This window comes from Orycteropus afer, unplaced genomic scaffold (genome assembly GCF_000298275.1).
Source record: "Orycteropus afer afer isolate SDZICR_OR568_19922 unplaced genomic scaffold, OryAfe1.0 scaffold00048, whole genome shotgun sequence".
Taxonomy (NCBI): domain Eukaryota; kingdom Metazoa; phylum Chordata; class Mammalia; order Tubulidentata; family Orycteropodidae; genus Orycteropus; species Orycteropus afer.
The window spans coordinates 7,643,530-7,663,283 of NW_006921635.1; the positions used below are offsets into that span (position 1 = coordinate 7,643,530).

Here is a 19,754-nt window from a genome sequence, read left to right on the forward strand (position 1 = left end):
TTCATTAAAATTTAAATTTCAGCAGGCGCTCACTCTCCCTTCCCCGGCCTGGCCGCCTTTGAACGTTTGACTGGCAACCATTTCATATTTCAATCTCGGCAGAACAAATTGAATTAGACGTTGAAACCAAACTCGGCTGTTCACCAAAGCCTGCGTGCTCGGCTGCTGCTAATCCCCTTCCTCGACGCTGCCGAGCACAGACAGGTGCTGCACAGACGCCGGGCCACAAAAGACAAAACAGAGGAGTGGCGAGGGAAAGGGAGGAGACACACACCGCAAAGGCCACCGAGAGCCGTCCCCTGCAGGACGCAGGGCTCCTCTGAGACCCTTCTGTGGGTCCACAGATGACACCCACAGGGAGGTTGGCACCTCCACAGGGAGGTCGGCATGTGGGGCGACACGCATCTGTCTGGCGATCCCTGGTGCCCAGCACACAGGAGCTACCTAGGAACGAATGACTTGGACGCCTGCCTGGCCAGTCTGTGCCTTCCTCTCCGTGGAGCGCTGGAAGCTGTCCTCACACGCTATCCCTCTCAAGGATGGGCCCAGTGGTGTGGTACCCACCGGAGTACAGGGTGCTTACACTGCCCCTGAGCTGGCCTCCCCGGCCCCCATGGGCAAATGTGACTGAGGACAGCCACGCACGTTTCTGACGAGGAAGGAGACAGGCCTGCCACCTCTGGCTCAGGCCTCGACTTCACACCCAGAGATTCCCGCTCGGCTGCTGGCCCTCACTGACCTGCCTTTAGCCTGTGCCTGTCTGCGTTCTAGTCTCCAAGGGCCGACCTGGAGCTTCTCTTGACTGTCAAGAAGACAATTCTGCTACTATGGCCATGTTGTCCCTGCACAGGGGTAACCCTGGGATCGACAGGGCTAAGAACACACAATACCTTGAGGGCCACGGCTCCCATGGAAGGTCCGTCCTCACTCCCCACCATGCCGCGGTGACCACTGGGCCATCTTGGGTTTGGCTTAGCACAAAGAATGACTGAGTGGACGACTCGTCTCCCGTGTACTGTCTGCCCTCAGGTTCTCCCCAGTGACGGCCTGGTGGTGTGGTGGGGCGTCTGTTGGCTCTGGAGCTGGTGGGCACAGAGACGCCACCTCCAGGCCATCTTGTTAGATACATTCCGTGACCCACCTCCTGGTAACTCTCAGCCCTGCTTGCTGTCTCCAGGGTGCAGCCAGCAGCCTGCTGCACACATGTGCCTGCTGTGACTTCTGAGCCTCCCTAGCGCTGGCCATGAACACTCCTCTTTGCTGCATCATCACCATCATCATCACCACAATAACAATAAAACAATGACAACTGCCGTGTATGTGGTGTTCCCCAGGCACGAAGCAAGCTGCTAAGGGCCTTCTATTTGTGAGCCAATCTTTAATCATGAAAAAAAGGCCCTGAAGGAATTCGCTCTTCTCATACCCATTTTAAAGATGTGGAACTGAAGCTCAGAGACACCGAGGCCCAGCTGCTGGTCAGAAGCGGGTGGTGGAGCTGCGATTCAAACACAGCTGCACTGAGTCGGGGCCTGTGTGCTCCGCTCTCCAGTGCCCATGGCCCGTGCTGGGGCCCTGTGGCCACTCCCACAGGCCCCCGGCTCCCTCTGGCCTCCTGCGGCACCCTCCTCCCAGGCACTGGCTCCAGCCCAGCCACTGTCCTGGTCCCCTTCTGGCACACTCCTGGTGGGGGCTCCTGACCATTTGGGTGTCACAGACCCCTCTGAGAAATGGATGAACCTGCCTCCACCTCAACACACCCATCTATACAAGGATCTGGAGCCTTCCTCCTGCCTGGCGCTCTGGCCTTGGCTGACTTCCGGAGTTCCTCTCTTACGTCTTCAGGTCATGTGGAACCTCTGCTGCCCCACTGTCACTGCCATCTCCTCCAAAACCCTTAAGGCCTCCCCTTCCAGAAAGCTCGGTGACCCATCACCCTGGTGACAACAGTAACTGTCAGTCTGACACCTTGGCTCAAAGCCTCCACGCCCCCCACCCCGCAACCAAATCTGGTGGATGACTTTCTCCTCCGGCCAGGCAGTGCTGGGTGGGCACACGTGGCACTTCAACGCTGACCAGCAACAAGGATGATAGCATTACAGTGGCTTTCATAGTCCCCAACTGTGTAAGCCACCTGCTTTCAAAGGGGCGAGGATAGGGTTCATGATCACTGAGATACTCTTCAAACCCTGGGTGTCTTGGCAATAAAGGCTGTGGCTAAAAGGGGGACAGGCCTCTGAGACTCAGGATGGGGAGGGGGTGGGGGTCGAGGTGGGGGTGGGGAGTGTTCTGCTTTAGAGAAAGTGGGTGTGTCTCTCCGCAAGGGAATGGAATTTAAGCTGACAGCTGCTGAAGGAAGGAAATAAAAAAAGGAGTCAGGAAAGATGTGGGGGAAGGGGGGCCCAGGCAGAGGAGCAGCCAAGTACAGAGATCCTGAGGTAGGAATGAGCCAGAAGGAAGGTCAGGGTGGCTGGGGACAGGAAGTGAGAGGGGGCAGCCACTGGGGTGCCTAGGCTGGGTGTATGGTGCAACTGGGAGCAAATCTGAGACACTCTGCACCTGGGAGACTGGGGGGGCTGCTGTCCACTGCCAGGGCTGCTGGGAGGAGCCAAGGCAAGGATGGATGTGAGAGCAGCAAATGGGCCGGCTTCCGGCAGGTGCTGGTTTGCTCACGTTCCCGCCACTCCTAACATAGCTGCCCATGCCCTGCCCTCCCTGGTCCTTAGTGCCAGCACCGAGCAGACTCGCACAGTCAGTATCTGGCGGAACGCATCAACGGATGTGGGGTCAGTGCCCGAGATGTCCAGCATCAGCAGAAGGGACCTTGACCCAGTGGAGGTGGGCTGCCAGTGGCCCCGTCCCACCCCTGCTGCCCGTCCACATGGGGCAGAAGCCAGAGCGGCTGTCCCTAGTCCCCAGGGCCCCGGAGCCACGTACCCGCTCAGTGCCAGCTCGCAGCTGAAGGGTTTGCTACTCGCCGTTGTTGTCACTGTCTTCCAGCTGCTCCAGGATCTCATCCAACACCACAGACCGCTTTTTCTTCAGGGGCTCTGTGGGAGCCCAGATGGCAAGAGAGGAGAAAAGAACAGCCGAGAGGGTTGGGAGGTGGGAAGGGAGGAATGACAGAGTGGGGCGGGGGAGTCAAACGGGGTGGGGAGAGGGCCCGGGCCGGAAGGAGAGAATGGGAGCAAGAGAAGCGGTAGGGAGAGAGGAGAGGAGATCGCAGATGGGGACAGGAGAAAATCAGAGGAGGAAGCACAAGAGAGGAGAAGGGACGAGGGAAGAGGAGAAAACACGAGGGGAGAGAAATACTGGTTAGTCTCAGCTTCACTGGGGGTGCTGCCTCTCTCCCAGCCCCCAAAGTCTCCTACTTCCATCCTGACCATCACCAGGGTCACTTGGACACTCTTTTAGGCATCTTTCTCCCTGCCGAGAACTCGGCTCCGCTTAGGAAGCAGGGAGAAAGATGTCCTAAAGAAATCTCTGCCTGGCCCCAGGGGGGATACTGGATGCCTTCCGAGAGGCTGAGTCAAGAGCTGGGTAACATCTGGGGAAACAAGGAAATGCTGTCGTCGTTTTTATAGAGGCCACAGACTCTAACCACGTATAAGTGACCAGCACACAGCAGGTACCCAACAAATGCCAGATGAATGAATGCGTTGCTTGGGAATTCCAGAGGGAGGAGGCCCAGCTCTGCATGGGAGGCACGGAAGGAACAGCAATTTTAGGTGGCCTTGGAGAGGCAGGGCTATATGATTTGGGCTTTGAGGAACGCAGAGGAGTTCTCTGTGAGGAAAGGGGAAGGGGACTCGGAATCACAGCATGAACAAAAGCGTGGAAATATGGGAGCGTATGGCAGGCTCAGCAAAATATACACAGTGTCTGGGCCCCCAACACTACTGACCATCTCCAATGTGCTATGGCTCTACTTCTGTCGCCAACCCTGCAGGCAGGTGTTATTAATGATCACGGGGAGGGAACCGAACCGGCAAGAAAGGGTAAGTGGCAGAGCTATGAGCCACACCTGAGCCCCACGACAGGTCTGTCTGCTCTGTCAGTCCTCTGCTAATCTAACCATTCAGATAAGGCCTGACCAGTAGAGGTGGCTGTGAAGAGGCAGTCCAAGTACCTATACCTTCCCTGACTCAACACCTCATCTGGGAAGCCTTCCCGGTGGAGGAAGGCAACCCCTGACTCTTTGCCTCCATCTTCCCACAGGGCTGTGGGCTTCTGAGGGTGGTGCACAGGGTCTCTTGGAGCCCCCCGCCTTAGCACACTGCCCAGCACTGAGTAGGGTGCCCAGTGCACATCTGCCCAATGTAGGATGAGTGAATGGGTGCCCAGGGGGACGTGGGCTGCCCCACAGCAAGGTGGGAGCCTCAGAGCCACTACCGCTGCCTGCTTGCCCAGAAGCCTCAAGGCCTGGCAGCTGAGTCTATCATTGTTAATCATGAAAAGGGAGCCACGGCTGGGCTGGGGTGGCGGCCATAGCTCAGATCTGGCTCCTTTGCCTGCTCCCCCCTCGCCTCTTGCTCATAATCGCCAGGCTCAGAGGTGCACAATGGCCTCTGGAAATTGAATCTGTGGGCAGGTAATAGGAGCTGGGAAGGAGAAGGGCCATACAACAGGGCCTGCAGGCCTGTCAGTGACAATCCCCATAGCTGCTAACCAGGGTCAGGGGCAGCAGCTGCCTCCTAGCCAGTAGGTCCCTGTTCTCCTGGGTGGGGCTGGCCACCCCTGGATCCTGCTCGGTGCAAATAAGACCAGGATCCAACTGAGGGGTGGCCAGCAGGAGGCAGCCACCGGGAACCCCGTGGAGCACAGCTCTTCTCTGACATACACAGGGTTGCCAGGAGTCAGAGTTGAGTCAAGAGCAACTGTTTTTTACTGGTTACTACACAGAGATGACCAAGATTTAAAAAACTACAAGAAAATGCACCGAATACTACATACTACTTTAATCTCAATTACTTCATAAGCATCCCTGGGGGAAGTACTACCACCTAAAGGAAACAGGCTCAGAGGAGCCAAGTGACTTGCCCAAAGTCCTACAGCTAGGGACCCACATGCAATCTAAGTACAAAGTCTGAGCTCCTCCATTCCGCCACTGCCCAGCTTCTCAAAGTTCTGAAGACTTTACGCAGGAACATTCACGACTACGTACCAGCTAGCGCTGAGTGTGGTCATTACGGGCCCAGTGTGTCTGACTGGGACTGAGCTCCACAGGGTTTCAATGGCTGAATTTCTGGAAGTAGATTGCCAGGCCTTTCTTCCAAGGCACCTCTGGGTGGCCGTGAACCTCCAACCTTGAGGTTAGCAGTTGGGTGCATTAACTGCATATGCCACTGGGAGCTCGTTATCAGGATTAGAGTCATTGGTCTGATGTCTCTCTTTGCCATGAGGGTGGTGGGCACCATGGGGCTGGGACTGTCATATGAAAGCTGGCACATGGGAGGTGATTGATAACAGCTGTTAGGTAAAGCCATGATGTTATTTGGTTTGTCCAGGAACAAGGGAGGCATGATTGGCATATATGCCCAGTTTGCAGCAGAAAACAGAGGTATCCACTGACTTGCTATGGGACAAGAGGCGTGGACAGCGGGTCAGCGACTGGCTTCTTGGACCCAGCTCTGCTGGGTACTGGCTGAGTGACTGTGGGCAAGTCACTCCAGCTCTCTGGGCCTCGGCTTGCCCGCCTGTACAATGGGGATAAGAACAGGACCTATCTCAAGGTATGGCTGTGCTTCAGGGATTGGCGCTCATGGATCATAACTGCTCTATGGGCCTGGCAGACCTGGGTCAGCTCCTTGCAGGGGACCCAGGTTGGTGGCCCACATGGCCCAGGTGGAAGCACAGAGCCCTGAGTTTGCACCAAATGTCCCTGGCCCCCGGCCCCCAGCAGCACTGCTTCCGTGGGAAGCACCCCGCTTGCAGGGAACAGCTGCCGAGGCTCCCCTTCCGACATCAAAAGCCTCAGTGGGTTTTCACCAAACAAACACAATGCGGAACCCGGGAAAGGTGTAAGATAAACAAACGAACAAGCTGTGCATTTTCTTTCCGTACTACAGCTGCACCCGAAGATAAACAACGAGTGAATGTCACCCAACATCAATACCCGAGAAATTAACTTTACAAAAAGCTCAGCCGTCCCCCAACAGCCCCCTAGTCCTGCCTCCCCCCCCACCCCCTCCAGCCTCCAACCACCATTCTGCATTTCTGGAGTTCCCTTCTAATGATTTTATTTTTCAATTAATTCCTTGACAGAATGCCAGCCCGCGACACTCTCCTTTCCCTGGCTGGCACTGTGTGGAAGGCGCAGGCAGGCAGAGAGAAAGGAGGGAGGGGCTGGGCGGGGGCTGCCTGGAGGACATGAGACGGCGCTTTGCAGGTTTTGTTCCGGAGGCAGAACGTTGAGGAAAGGCAAGCCGAGGGGAAGAGCGTGGCTGCTCGGGGAGGAAGGCGTGCTGGAAGGAGTCCTGAGAAGTGGCAGGCAGGCACGGCCAGGAAGGGGAGGAGCTCTGGGCCAGGAGCCACGGTGTCAGGGTCAACCCTGGGCAGTCCTGGGCAAGTGGCCTTACCTCTGCGCTCAGGGCCCACAGCTACGGAATGGCTATGAAGATGACAGCACCTCCTTCTAGAGGGCATCAGAGTACTAAGAGGAATAAATACCTGTAAGGCCTTTAAGAAGGAGCACTGCTTGTGCTCACTGCTAACTGAAAGGTCAGTGGTTTGAACCCACCAGCCGCTCCACAGAAGGCTGTGGCAGCTTGCTCCTGTAAAGAGTGACAGCCTCGGAAACCTTACGGGTCACCGAGTTGGAAGCAACTCAACAGCAATGGGTTTGGTTTTGTTACAGGCCTTTAAAGTCGAGGCAGTGGTGGTGCAGGGTCGGATTACTGCCTTTCGGCGGGGACATGGATTTGATCCCCGTCCAGTGCACCCCCTGTGCAGCCTTGTCAGTGGAGGCCTGCGTGCTGCTATGATGTTGCTATGACGCTAAACAGGTTTTATCGGCGCTTCCAGACTAAGATGGACTAGAACAAAGGCCTGGGGCTCTACGCTGAAAATCAGCCCTTGCAAGCCCTATGGATCACAACGGCTCCATGCACACCTGACTGGGGGTGACACCAGACCCGGCAGCATTTCTTTCCATCGTGTGTGCAATCACTGTGAGCTGGGGGGCCGACTTGTCCACAGCAACAACGTAGGTGACTGAAGGCAGCAGCGACTGGAGGCCCTTGCAGGGGAAAAGCCGACCTGACTCCCTGGTACAGCTGGGTTTTGGGCAGCAGGCTGGGTAGGGACTTGCTTACAGAAACCCCACAACCTGGGGGACAGTGTTACATCATTTTTTCAGGTGAAGAAACAGCTGGCATAGGGCTTTAGGGAAGTCCCGTGACCCTAGATTCTGTGCAGGGCCTTTCAGATCTATCGGTTTCAGGGCCTCCCAGTTAAGCCCCAGCAATGGCCATGTTCCCTGTGGCTCAAGCTGCCTGCCCTGCTATGGAGACACCAGCCCAGGCCTCCTTACGCAGCTGCACAATTGAACTAAATGATACTCAGGTAGTGGCTATGCATTGAACATGGGCCGAAAGGGAGGTGAGTGTTGTACCATGGCACCTCTGCCCCGGCCCCTCCTGAAGGAAAGATGTGACAAAGTCTGAGGCCACCCAGCAGCCCACCTACTGTATTATCAATCTGTTCAAGAGGCCTCTGGTTCTCAACCCAACTGCCCAACAGAATCATCTGGAAAACCACTGATGCCCTGACCCTGCCTACCCCCAGGGGCCCTGGTGCAAAGGGCCTGGGGCAGGGCCTGGGCATGACTCCTGCCAGCTGCTATTACTGCCATTTCGATCCACAGTGTAAGGACTCGGGTTCCCTCAGCTCTGGACCCCTTGGGGTCACAGGTGCGAGCTAGTCCTAGGCAGCTGCACTGCCAGCTCCCCACCCACAGGGTTGGGAAAGGTACGTGACTGGGGCCATGATGGTCTGAACCCACGGTAGGGCCGTGGGAGCCACGCTAGGCTTTCAGGTTGGCCTTGCGTGTGTTGCATTAGTGACATATGCTGGGAAAAGCATGCAGGCTGGCAGGATGGGGAGCACCCAGGGCAGGGTGAGCCGGCCGAGGGACCGAGATAAAGAAATGAGGAGGAGGGACTCGCCTCCATTCCAGGGATCTGGAGGAATCTTCCCCTTTCCAGCAGCTTGGTCACGTGAGCTGCCTGCTCCTGCCCTGTTGGGCTGCAGGCAGAGGCCTAAGGGAAGGAGCCAGTAACATCTCCTCACAGGGCCGAGATGTAATATGGCCGCCCCAGGATCTCCAAGCACAGAGGCCAGAGGGGGCCAGCGAGGAGCCGGATTCAGGCAGAAGGTCTGGAGGGTGGTAATCGGGGAGCCTGTGCTTCACACAAACGGGGCAGCTCTCGTCAGCCCAAGCATCCCTGTGGGCACACGGGCCAAGAGTCTTGAGACCTGAGTGTTCAAGAGATGCCCGAAATCTTGATTTTCAGGTCAGATCTTCTGAAAGTAAGATGCTGTGGCTGAGTTGACTGCAGCTCACAGTGACTCCATGTGACAGACAACAACAGCCCAGTGGTTTCCAGGGCTGTGACCTTCACTGAAGGAGCTCTGGTGGCGCAGCGCCTACGGCACGTGACTGCTAACCAGAAGGGTGGCCGTTCAAACCCACCAGCTGCTGTGCAGGAGAAGACGGGGCAATCTACGTCTGTAAAGATTTACCGCCTTGGAAACCCAATGGGGGCCGCTGAGTCAGAATCGACTCGATGGCGGGGAGTCGGGTTTGTTTTAATCTTAACAGGCGCAGATCACCAGGTCTTTCCTCCTGCAGAGCCACTGCATGGGTCCAACTGCTGGCCTTTTCGGTTGGCAGCCGAGTGCTTAACTGTCATACCACCAGGGTCCTTGACAGTAAAATACCCAAACCCACTGGCTTTGAGTCAATTCTGACTTATAGCGACCCTATAGGATGGAACAGAACCACCTGTAGGGTTTCTAAGGTTGTACATCTTTACAGAAGCAGACTGCCATGTCTTTCTCCCGTAGAGCAGCTGATGGGTTTGAACCCCGGACCTTTCAGTTAGCATCTGAATGTTTTACCCACTGTACCAGCAGAGCTCCTGACTGTACAACAGTGGCAGTTAATTCAAAAGCACTTTTTCCCATCTTGTGAGCCAGGCACCTGGGCTGTTCCCGCTGACCCCCGAGCGCTTTTCTTGCTCTCTGCTTACAAATCCCTGCCAGTTTTCACCTGTGGTCCTGAGGCTGTGACAAAAAACAAAACAAAAGAAACCCTTGGCCGGCCATGCGTTCTCCTTGGCTTGCACTGGGCTGGGCCAGCCTGTGATTCAGAAGTGAAACCAGCCACCCCTTCACCAGCCACAAGCCTGAAGGGAAGCCGACCCTACTCCTGCCCCCATTTCCAGGCCTTGGGCCCCCAGGCCCCCCAACCCTCCTCCAATCCCAGCCCAGCCCCTTCCCCTCCCAGGTCGGGGCTGAAACTCTCCTTCTGTCAGTTTAATTCCGTGATCGATGAGGAGGAGCAGGCGAAGTGGCCCGGCACAGCTGGTTTCCCCGTTAGCCCTAGCAGGGATTCCTGGCCTCACTGGCGACTGCGGAGTGAAATGTTTGCGGAACGCAGAGAACACAAGTCAATAACAATTTAGCTGGATTGGGAGCAAGTACCTTCCCCGCACGGACAGCCGCTCCCGGGGGAAGGGAGAGAGTGTGCAGGATATTGCCGAAGCGCTCAGAAATATTTCCAAAACACCATTCAGGGAGACTTGGGCGAGGGGGCTGGAAGGCGGGAGGCGGCAGCGGGTGACCTGGGAGACTCTGATGCCAGCGCCAGCTCACCTCTGAGCTCCCTTCAGCCTTCAGAGAGCACACCGTGCCCCACTGCCGCCTGCGACTTGCACCCCTGCTAGGAGCAGCCTTGACCAAAGCTTCCTTCTCTGGGCTCCCCCACCAGCTGGGATGGCCAAGGGCAGTGGAGAAAGACCGGCTTTCCTGGCCAATCTCAAGCTCTCTCCTAGTACTACTGACGGGCCCAAGAGCACGTGGAAAGCAATCCATTTCCACAGGGGCAGGGAGAAAATATTCCTTAAATGCCCTGGTGGTAGACACTGAGGTTTGGTGGCAGAACTCTTGCCTTCCACGCAGGAGACCCCGGTTTGATTCCCAGCCAATGCACCTCACGTGCAGCCGCCACCCGTCTGTCAGTGGAGGTGTGGGTGCTGCCAGGATGCTAGACAGGTTTCAGCAGAACGTCCAGACTGAGACGGACTAGGGAGGAAAGGCCTGGTGATCCACGGCTGAGAATCAGCCATGGAAACCGTACGGCTCACTGGGCCCCTCTGCACTGACCCTGCGGGCAGCGCAGGCCTGCCTGCTTGCTTCTATTGCCAACGGGCTGCCCTGAGTCCGCAGGACAGCTCACAACACGCCCCGGAGCAGCCTTTCTGGGACAATCCCCTCCACCCAGCCCCTCTCTGCTGCAGGGCCTCTCACACCTGGGATGAGTCGGGGCTGCCACTGGGAAGTCTTAAAGGAGGCAATTTGTTAGGTGGCTCCGAGTCGATTCACAGCAACCCCAAGTGACGGAGCGGAACTGCTCACAGGGTGTCCCAGGCTGCAATCTTCACGGGAGCAGAGGATCAGGGCTGCTCTCCTATGGAGACCCCAGTGGGTTCGAACCACTGACCTTTCTTTAGCAGATGAGTGCTTAACTGCTGTACCACCAGGGCTCCTTAAGGAGGGGACTGGAGACCCTTAAATGAAGGAATAAACTATGAGGTGAGGGGAGCTTACAGAAAACCTCCCAGCTCCAGATAGTGGGAAGGAACCTTGGTGAAAGGATATTTTGAATAATAAATTCTGTGACTTCACATACTTGCTTGAACTTTCCTGCCTGTGATTTTTAAAGCCCAATGATTATGTTTTCAGGGCCAAGATCAAGGAGGCATATTTGCAAGGGCTGACATGGGGATCACGGGCTCTCTCAGTGGCCGATCTTTTGAAAACGTGCTGCCCTGTGAATGATGAAGTCTGGAAGGAGTGAAGGGGGCTGAACTGCTGTAGGCTTTAAATATCATCCGGATGCTGATGACTTCCAAACTCATACCCCAGCCCGGACTCTGCCCGAGCTCTGTACTCATACATCTGCCTGCCTGACATCCCCACGTGAGTCCTAATAGGTGTCTCAGATGGAACATGTCCGCTACTCCCCCACCCACCCACTACTCCCCTGCTTCCGGGGCAGAGTCCACCTTGAGGCACCACCAGCCTTGGGTGGATCCGAGCACAAACCTCCCTGTGAGCCCTGAGTCCTCTCCGTGCCTCAAGGAGAGCCTGGCTGGTCCCCCTTTACCCAATATGCTCGGCTGTGTGCTTCTCGCCACTCCCCAGCCTCTGCCCCGCCCCGGCCCCAACAGCCATTGAACCAGGCCCCTGCTGCAGCTGTGCCCCTCTGACACATCCCCCACAGAGCAGTGAGGAGGTCTGCCAGCACAAAGCAGGCTGCAGCACTCCTGCTTCGAAATCTTTAAGGGGCTCCCTACTGTACTGGAATAGAAGCTGGGCTCTCGTACAGCACTGCATTGTCAATGATGGCAAACACTGGATATACACTGATGTACAGATGGGAAGGCAGGCTGAACGATTAGGTATGTCTATGCAGGGGCGAGCGTGCCCATGACCATGTATAGAGTTGGCAGATGATGTTTCTACAAGTGTAGTTGTATGCTGTGTAAGAATTCCCAGGTATATAATAGAGCTGACAAGGGACAAGGTTTTAGTCACTTCTTGGCCATAGCCAGCTACCCAGAGGGAATGAACAGTTGGACTTGTGGGCTCAGGACCATGGTTGCAGGGGACACCAAGCTCAAGTGGAATAAGGTACTACACAAAAACATTGTTCCACATCCTATTTTGGTGGGTAGTGACTGAGATCTTAAAAACTTGCAAGCGGCCATCTAGATGCAACAATGGGTCTCTCCTCGTCCAGAGCAAAGAATGAAGAAAACCAAAGATGCATGGAAACAATTAGTCCAAGGGACTGGTATACCATGCGATCCTCAGCCTATATGACTATGAGACCAGAAGAACTAGATGGTGCCCAGCTACCACTGTCAACTGCTTGGAGGGGATCTATGTACAAGATCCTGGATAGAGAGGGAGAACAATGTGGAAACTCAAAACCATTTAAAAAAAAAAAAAAAAAAGGAACCAGTTTTGCTGGTCCGATAGAGCCTGGTGGAACCAGAGACCATGGCCCCTAGCTGCCCTTCAGGTCTAGAATTGAACCCACTCTTGTGGCTTCCAGCCCAACAAAAGACAGGCATATGACCTGAATGTTTACATTAGGTAGATACACTCCTTGGAGAGATCAATCGTGGGAGAACAGAAGGGCTGTGTATACACAGGGAGACAGCTCGAGGGGCAGGAGTGCATGGAGGGAAGGACACAGGGAAGAGGTAACTATGGGGAGGAAGTGGGAAGAGAGCTGCTGCATTGTGGAAAATTGCAGTTAATGTCATGAGACAAAGTATATGTGAACTGCTGTATGGAAAATGAATTTGTCCTGTAAACTTTCACCCATATCACAATAAAAATTAAAAAAAAAAAAAAGCTGGGTTCCCTGCTATGTAACACAAGGTCCCACATGGGCCCTGCTGCCCTCCCTCAACCCTGCTGCCCTCCCTCAACCCTGCTGCCTACTCGTTCTGCCCTAGTGGCCTGCTTCCAGTGTGCTGGGTCCACTGCTGCCCCAGGGCCTTTGCACCTGCGGTCCCTCTGCTCGGAGTGCTTTTCCCTAGCTCTCTGGCTGTCTCCTCCTCCTCGTGCAGAAATGCGGCCTCCTCAGCCTCTTGCATCATATTTGAAACTGTGCTCTATCCCCCCAGTGTACTCATGTTATCCTTTCCCATTTCCTCCACAGCCCCTGGCATCACGACAACTTGATTCTTCATCTATTTCCTCCCTTTTACCATGTGTTCTCTGATTCAAATAGCAACCCCATGAGGGCAGGGATGTTGTCTTTTGCTCACAGCTGTGTTCTCAAACCAAATACCAAACCTCTGCTGCTGAGTCGTTTCCCACTCGTGGTGACCCCACGTGCTACAGTGTACAGCTGTGCTACGTAGGGTTTCTCAGCTGTGATCTTTACAGACGCACAGCAACAGGCCTTGCTTCCACAGAACTACTGGGTTGGGTGTGAACTACCAACCTTCAGGTTGGTACCTGGTAGCTGGGTGTGCACCATCTGTGCCACTCAGGGACCTGGTCTACAGGATGGCTTTGGATGATCAGTGGAGAACCTCTGAATGAATGGACAGATATGAGGAGGAAAAAAGCAATGGGGTCTCCTTTCCCAGGGAGAAAGCTGGGTCTTTTAAGCAGAGGACTGAAGTGGGGACAGGAGGAGGCGCAGCTATGAGGTCCCTCTAAGAAAGAAAGCCCATGGTATGGTGGGAGGAACCAGCCACCTGACATTAAGTAATTACACAAGCAATACCTAACAACAGGTGTGCTGTTCAAGGAGACCAGGTGAGGGTAAGAGTGGGAAGTTCCCGTCTCTGTCAAGTCTTGGACAATTCGGCTGAGACTCGAAGGTTGGGGGGATGAGTGGCGGGGGCTGGGCCGATAGGAGGAGGCGTCCAGCCATTGGACTCTTTCCTAGCCCTTCCCGGGCACTAAGGCCAGGTTGCCCCGCGGGACCTCACCTGCCTGGGCCCAGGGAGAGCTGCTCCTGGGTGCCTGGCTCAGAGAAATCCCACCCCAGCTCTGCCAGGCTCAGGCAGGCAGCAGGGGGAGGGCGCCGCTGCTAGCCACTTGCCATGCTGGTCATGTCCGCGCTCCCAGCTCCAGAGGTGAAAGGTACAGACGCTAACCACAGCCCATCAGTCCTCCTCAGCTGGAATAAGACAACACAGGGAAGCAGAGCCGCGCTTCCGGCCAAATAAAAGCCGGCTTGCTCCAGCCTCCCCGGCTGTGAGCACTACGAAACAGAGGGGTCTGCGGCGGATTTCTTCCATGCCATTATATTCTCCGGGCCGCACGTGCGGGGACTGTGGCCTGCCGGGCCCTGAAAGCTTCTCGATGCCGCGACCCTGCTGGTTTGTAACACGCTCGGGAAGAAAAGGACACAGCCAGCGGCAGACTTTCCGCTTTCTTCCCGCCTGGCTCTTTTCACCCTCCCACGCGCACAGCTCTGAAGCGAGGCACTTCACCTGCTCTGGAGCTGCAACTGGAGATGAGAAATCCGACTCCTGTCTGGAGAGGGAGCCAGGGAAGGAGAGGTGCAGGACAGGGCTGGGAGGGGGCGGGGCCGAGGCCGAGGGTGGGTCTGTGGAGATGCCATCTTGCTTGTCCCTTTGAAAGCACCTGTCTGGTTTAAGGTCCCAGGGCAACGACTCCAGTGGCTTTGTAAGTCCTGCCTTTTGCTGCTCAAGGGAGCAGGTATTTTGTGAGCATCTAGTGAAGGAAAACAAGGTGGTACAGACAGCTAGGTGCTTTACTGCTAAACAAAAGTTGGTGGTTTGAACCTACTCAAAGGTGCTTCGAAAGAGAGGCCTGGCAATCTGCTTCTGAAAGGTCACCGCCTTGAAAACCTGACGGAGTGCAGTTCTGTTCTGCACCCAGGGTCAAAGTGACTCCCTTGCCTTAGCTGCCACGGTAGGGCAAATAGTTTATGGTTGACTATTAACTGATGGCACATAACAACATTAATTCAAAGGCTGGTGGTTCAAACCCACCCAGTATGGCTGTGGAAGAAAGGCCTGACACTCTGTTTCTATAAAGATTACAGCTGAGACAACCCTAGGGAGCAGTTCCACCCTGTAACACATGGGTCACCATGAGTCAGAATTGACGGCTACAGGTCTGGGTTGGTGTGTGCTGGGCATTGTGTCAGGCACCCCCGACCACGTGACGCATGGACTCAGAGGAAATGCCCTGTCCTGAGCCCTTCCTATAGACCAGGTATATTCACTCTGATCCTCCTCTCTCCCTCCGTTACATGTACACATACACACGCAGGCATGCGCACACACACACTGGGCATTTTGCAGGATGTCGTACAGGAGGATGGTTAAAAGCACAGGTTTGAATCCTGACTCTGCCATTCAGTAGCTGGGTGCCCTTAGGCCAATGACTTGCCCTCTCTGTGCCTCAGTTTTCTCATCTGCGAAACAAAGCAGCATGAAGGGATCTGGTGGCATTAATTACTACAAGTGAGAGCCCATGATGAGACCTGGCAGGAGCGCAGCTTAACAGCTGATGGCTGTTAGAACGATAGTAATAATAATGAGCACTGTCTACTCTAAACCTTGACCTAGGCTCATCAGGGACCTGGGGACTGGGAAGACAACAGGAAGAGAGAAGAAGGCTGGTTGTCGGGACAGGATGCTCTGGCCCCCACATCCTGTCTTGCCCACCTGGGGGAGAGGATGGCGGCTGGTGGAGGCTCAGGGGAGGAACAACTTCAGGACAAGAGTGCTGAGGGCGCCGGCCACAATGAGGGCACTGGCTGGTGCCAAAGCTCCGCCTGCGCTGCCTCCTCCCCTGTCCCAGAGGGCGGCTCCGAGGCCAGTGTCACCAGCTAGTGTACTGCCAGGCCTTGCGGAATGGTTCAAACGCCTGCCTTTCATGCCGAGGCCCACTCTCTACAGGGAGCCCTTTGTTGTGGCCTTGACCTCCACTCGAGCCCTGAGTGCCTTGCTGGCAGAGTTCAAGGCCAAGGCCAGAGGCGGGGGAGGGAGCTGGGCATGCAGCCCACCTGCCCTGGAGTCTGCCAGGGCCCTGGCAGTGCCGGACAATGTGGATTTGGACACAAATGAGCTGGGTATTTTTCTCTGTGGGGAAGCGGCACAGAGGTGGGGCAGGGGTCCAGCTATCAGGGCAGGAGGCCAGCAGCCTGTTGCCAGCAGTCAGGGCATCGCGTTTCCCACAGGGATCAGACAGGGGGCTGTGGGGGCAGGTGGGTGGGTGAGGACAGACTTCTCGGAGCACCTGCTCCGTGCTGCACGTGTGCACGATCTCCCCCATCTCCCCAGCAGCTTGTCACCACCCTAGTGTGGGCACCTCAGTCTCTTCACCTGTCAAATCTAGAGAAGGGCGGCAGTGCCTCAAGTGGCTAGGGCTGCTGTGAGGATACATGACTTAACATGTGTCACATGCTGAGGACAGCACCAGGCACAAAGTAAGTACTAGGTGTCCCAAGGCACTTTTCCTTAGCTGGCCTCAATTCCCTCATCTGTAAAATGGGGCCAACTGTGCCCACCTCATAGGGCTGCTGGGGATTCCTGGGGCGAAGTATGCAAGTGATTTGTGTTGTGCCTGCCCTCGTCTGGAGCCTAGCCCTGTGGCTGGAATTGGCCGTGGAGATAACCCATCCCACGGCAATGCTTCTGGTGCATTTTTCTGCTGGGGGAGGTAGACTGCTGTCTGAGGAACTCAATTTATTGAAGGGAGCTCCTCTCCCAGGAGGTCAGAACTGCTGGGCCTGCACTCCTCCACTGGCTTGGGGTAGGGGTGGGGAGGCCGGAAGCTGGGTCCCCGCCTGGCTCCGGGGACAGGCCCTTACACAAACATTTGCTGATGAGCGCACTGGGCCTGTCAGTGGCTGTCGATATGGACAGTTTCTGAGCGTCAGGATCTTGGGCACTTAGTAAGTTGTGCAGTTGTGACTGTATTCAGGTCCTCGTTTCATATCTGCCTTTGCTGGTACTTGAGGGTGTAAATAGGTGCCTGACACTGTGCCTGGCATGGGGAACACGACCCAGAGTCTATACTGGAGGAGGCCTAAGTCTAGTGCGGATAATGGACCATAAAGAAAATAAACGACAACACAGCAAAGAAGTATATGAACAGAGGCAGGAGAGCAGAGCATGGAAAGCTTCCTGGAGGAGGTGTCACTGAGTTGGGTTTTGAAAGCTGGATAGGCATTCGTCAAGTTGAAAAACTTGTGGGGGCATTTTTAAGGTGGTGAAACTATTCTGTATGACAATGTCACGGTGGACATTGTCCACCATGCATGACATTATGCAATATTCAAAACCCACAAGACTACACAACACAGAAAACCAAAAACCAAGCCTACTGTCATTAAGTAGATGCCAACTCATGATGACCTCCGTTGGGTTTCAGAGCTGGTAAATCTATGTAGATTGCCCAGTCTGCTTTCTGTAGAGTGGCTGATGGGTTTGAACCGCCAGCCTTCTGGTTAGCAGTCAAATGCCTTAGGCACTGCGCGACCAGAGCTCCTCACACAACAGAGTGAGCCCTAAAGGAAAGAATGGCGTTCAGTTTCTGATATTGGCTCATCAACTGTAATAAATGCCTCACCGACTGCAACGGGGTAACAATGGAAGAAACAGGTGTAGGCACAGGAGAGATGAGGTATGTGGGAACTCTACTTTCTGCTCAATTTTTCTGTAAACCTGAAACTGATCTATAAAATAAAGTCAATTAAAAAAAAAAGATAGTGGGCGAGGCATTCTAAGCAGAGGGAACAGCATATGCAAAGCCTATGAGGCTTATCTGGAACCTGGGAGAGCATGGAGCCCTGGGGGAGAGATTAGGACAGGAAGACACATGTGGCTTATGCACAGCCGCCTCCCCTCTGCTAGGGGGGTGCTCCTGCGTTGCTATAATACAGAACAGGTGGCCCTTCCAGCTAAGATGCACTAGGAGGAAAGGCCTGGCGATCTGTTTTAAAAAAATCAGCCAACAGATACCCCATGGATCACAGTGGTCCAGTCTGCACTGTCACTGGGTTGGCACAGGGCTGGGCAGTGTTCTGAGCCATTGTACATGGAGTGTCCCTGAGTCAGGGCTGACTTCACCGCAGCTGACAGCAACAAAACCGGGAGAACCACTTGGACAGTGCACCTCTCTATAACCGCCCCCCCAACACACAACCTGCTACCTGGTTGGGACAGAGAAGAATCCCCTTGTGGCTCCAGGGTCCACCTGAGAGCAGCAGACAGTTTCCCACCTGCCCTGCCTGCGTGGCCCTCAGCCACCGACGGGGAAGGGCGGGGCAGTGATGCAGGTGGTAGTAACATGGCCCATCCAGGCTCTATGGGATGGCTAGTGGGGGAAGGAGGCAGCGTGTACCCCAAGGTCCCCAAGCACTGAGGGAGATGCCACACAGGCGCTGTGGCAGCCCTGAAGGAAGCCAGCTGTCCCAGGCAGTGGGAGGAAGGGGCACATTCACACTGGGGAGAAGCCACTTCCTGGGCACTACCACTCCACCAGTGACAGGAGCCAGTAGCTGCCCCTTTTGCTCCCTGGCCCAGAAAAAGCATTTCAGAAATGGGTGGGAAAGACCTAGCTATCCCGAGTCTGGAAAGTGAGGGCCACCCCTTCGTGTGCCCAGACTGAGCCGTCAGCAGGGCTTTATCTCAGCCCTCAGCGTACTCTCAGACCACCTGCAGGACCAACCCCCTGGCCCCTGCTCCAACTTCATCTCCTTCCACCCCCACTGGCCTCCCAGTGCTTTGGATACAGCAAACTCTCTCCGACCTCGGGGTCTCTGCGCTTCCTGTCCTCCTTGCCCCTTACTCTCCGCTTGGCCAGCTCTTCCACGGACTGAAATGTCACCTTTGCAGACAGACTTTCCCAGAAGGCTGCCCACCCTTACCGTGAAAGCGCTCGGCTGTTTTCCTGCGCAGGGCCTGCACGGTCACCTCGGAGTCTGCCCACTCCAAGACCAGCCTCCGGCCATAAAGGTGGGTGCTGTGGCACAACGAGTTGAAGGCTCTCTGCAGGAGGCAGTGGGGGACAAGAAACAAAACAGTGTATCAGTGAAAACTGAAGGGCAGACAAGCCCCCGGCCCTCCCCCTGGGATGCGGGCAGACTCAGGAGCCCAGGTAGTGGCCCTGGGGACGTCTGGTCTCCAGTGAGAGAGAGGCAGCCGCTGGACTCATCTATTTAATTAGCAGGTTACGTTCTCTGGAGGAGAGCTGAGCCCACAGAGCCACTGGCCAGGCCTGTCCAAGGCTCGTTCCTACTCCCTGCCCCCACCCCCAGGCTACCCAAGCAGGGCGACCCCATTAGCGGACCTCGCCTCCCCTGTGGCTGTCAGCAGGTGCTGCCATGTGAGAAAGTTGGGCCACCTGATGACAAGCACAGGCCCCTCATTTTCACTTAGTGGCATCTCCTTCTCTGGCCCTGGTGATTAGGTCCCCCATCTCTCTCCTGGATCCAGCCCCTTCTCTGTTTCCACTGCCACCGTCTTGGGCCAAGCTGCCCTTGGCCTCCTCGCTGCCCTCTCTCTCGGCTGCTGGCTTCATCCCATCCTCAGTAGCTCGCCCTTCACTGTTCCTGACTCTGCGCTGTTTGCCTCGGCCCCTCTCTATGCTTTGCTTTAGGGTAACTTTTTAGACCATGGAGAGAGATGATACACCCCTGGACTGAGCCACCAATGCAGCATTCAGGGGTTTTCAGTCTGTTCAGAACTATTCAACCAATTTTAGAACATTTTCATCACCCCAAAGAAATACCCTGTATCCTTTTGCCAGAGTCCCTGGTGGACGAGCAGAGTTAATGCACTCGCCTGCTAACCCAAAGGGTGGTGGTTTGCGTCCACCCTGAGGTGCTTGGGAAGGAAGGCTGGAGATCGCTCTGAAAAGTCAGCGTGGAGAACCCTCCAGAGCCCAACTCCACCCTGCTGCCTGTGGGGTCACCACGAGCTGGCCGTGACTCGACAGCACCTGGTTACACTTCTTGAAAC

General features: G+C 55.5%; 1 protein-coding gene across 1 annotated transcript in view; it reads right to left on the reverse strand.

Annotated features, from left to right (window-relative positions):
- Window positions 1–2,967: 2,967 nt before the first annotated feature.
- Window positions 2,968–19,754, reverse strand: part of RBM19 (RNA binding motif protein 19) — a 130,950-nt gene continuing 114,163 nt past the window's right edge. The window contains exons 22-23 of the mRNA XM_007938280.2: window positions 18,662–18,782; window positions 2,968–3,047 (exon numbers count right to left, since the gene is read on the reverse strand). Of these exons, the coding sequence (XP_007936471.2) occupies window positions 2,968–3,047; window positions 18,662–18,782 (201 nt within the window). The remainder of the gene's footprint in view (window positions 3,048–18,661; window positions 18,783–19,754) is intronic.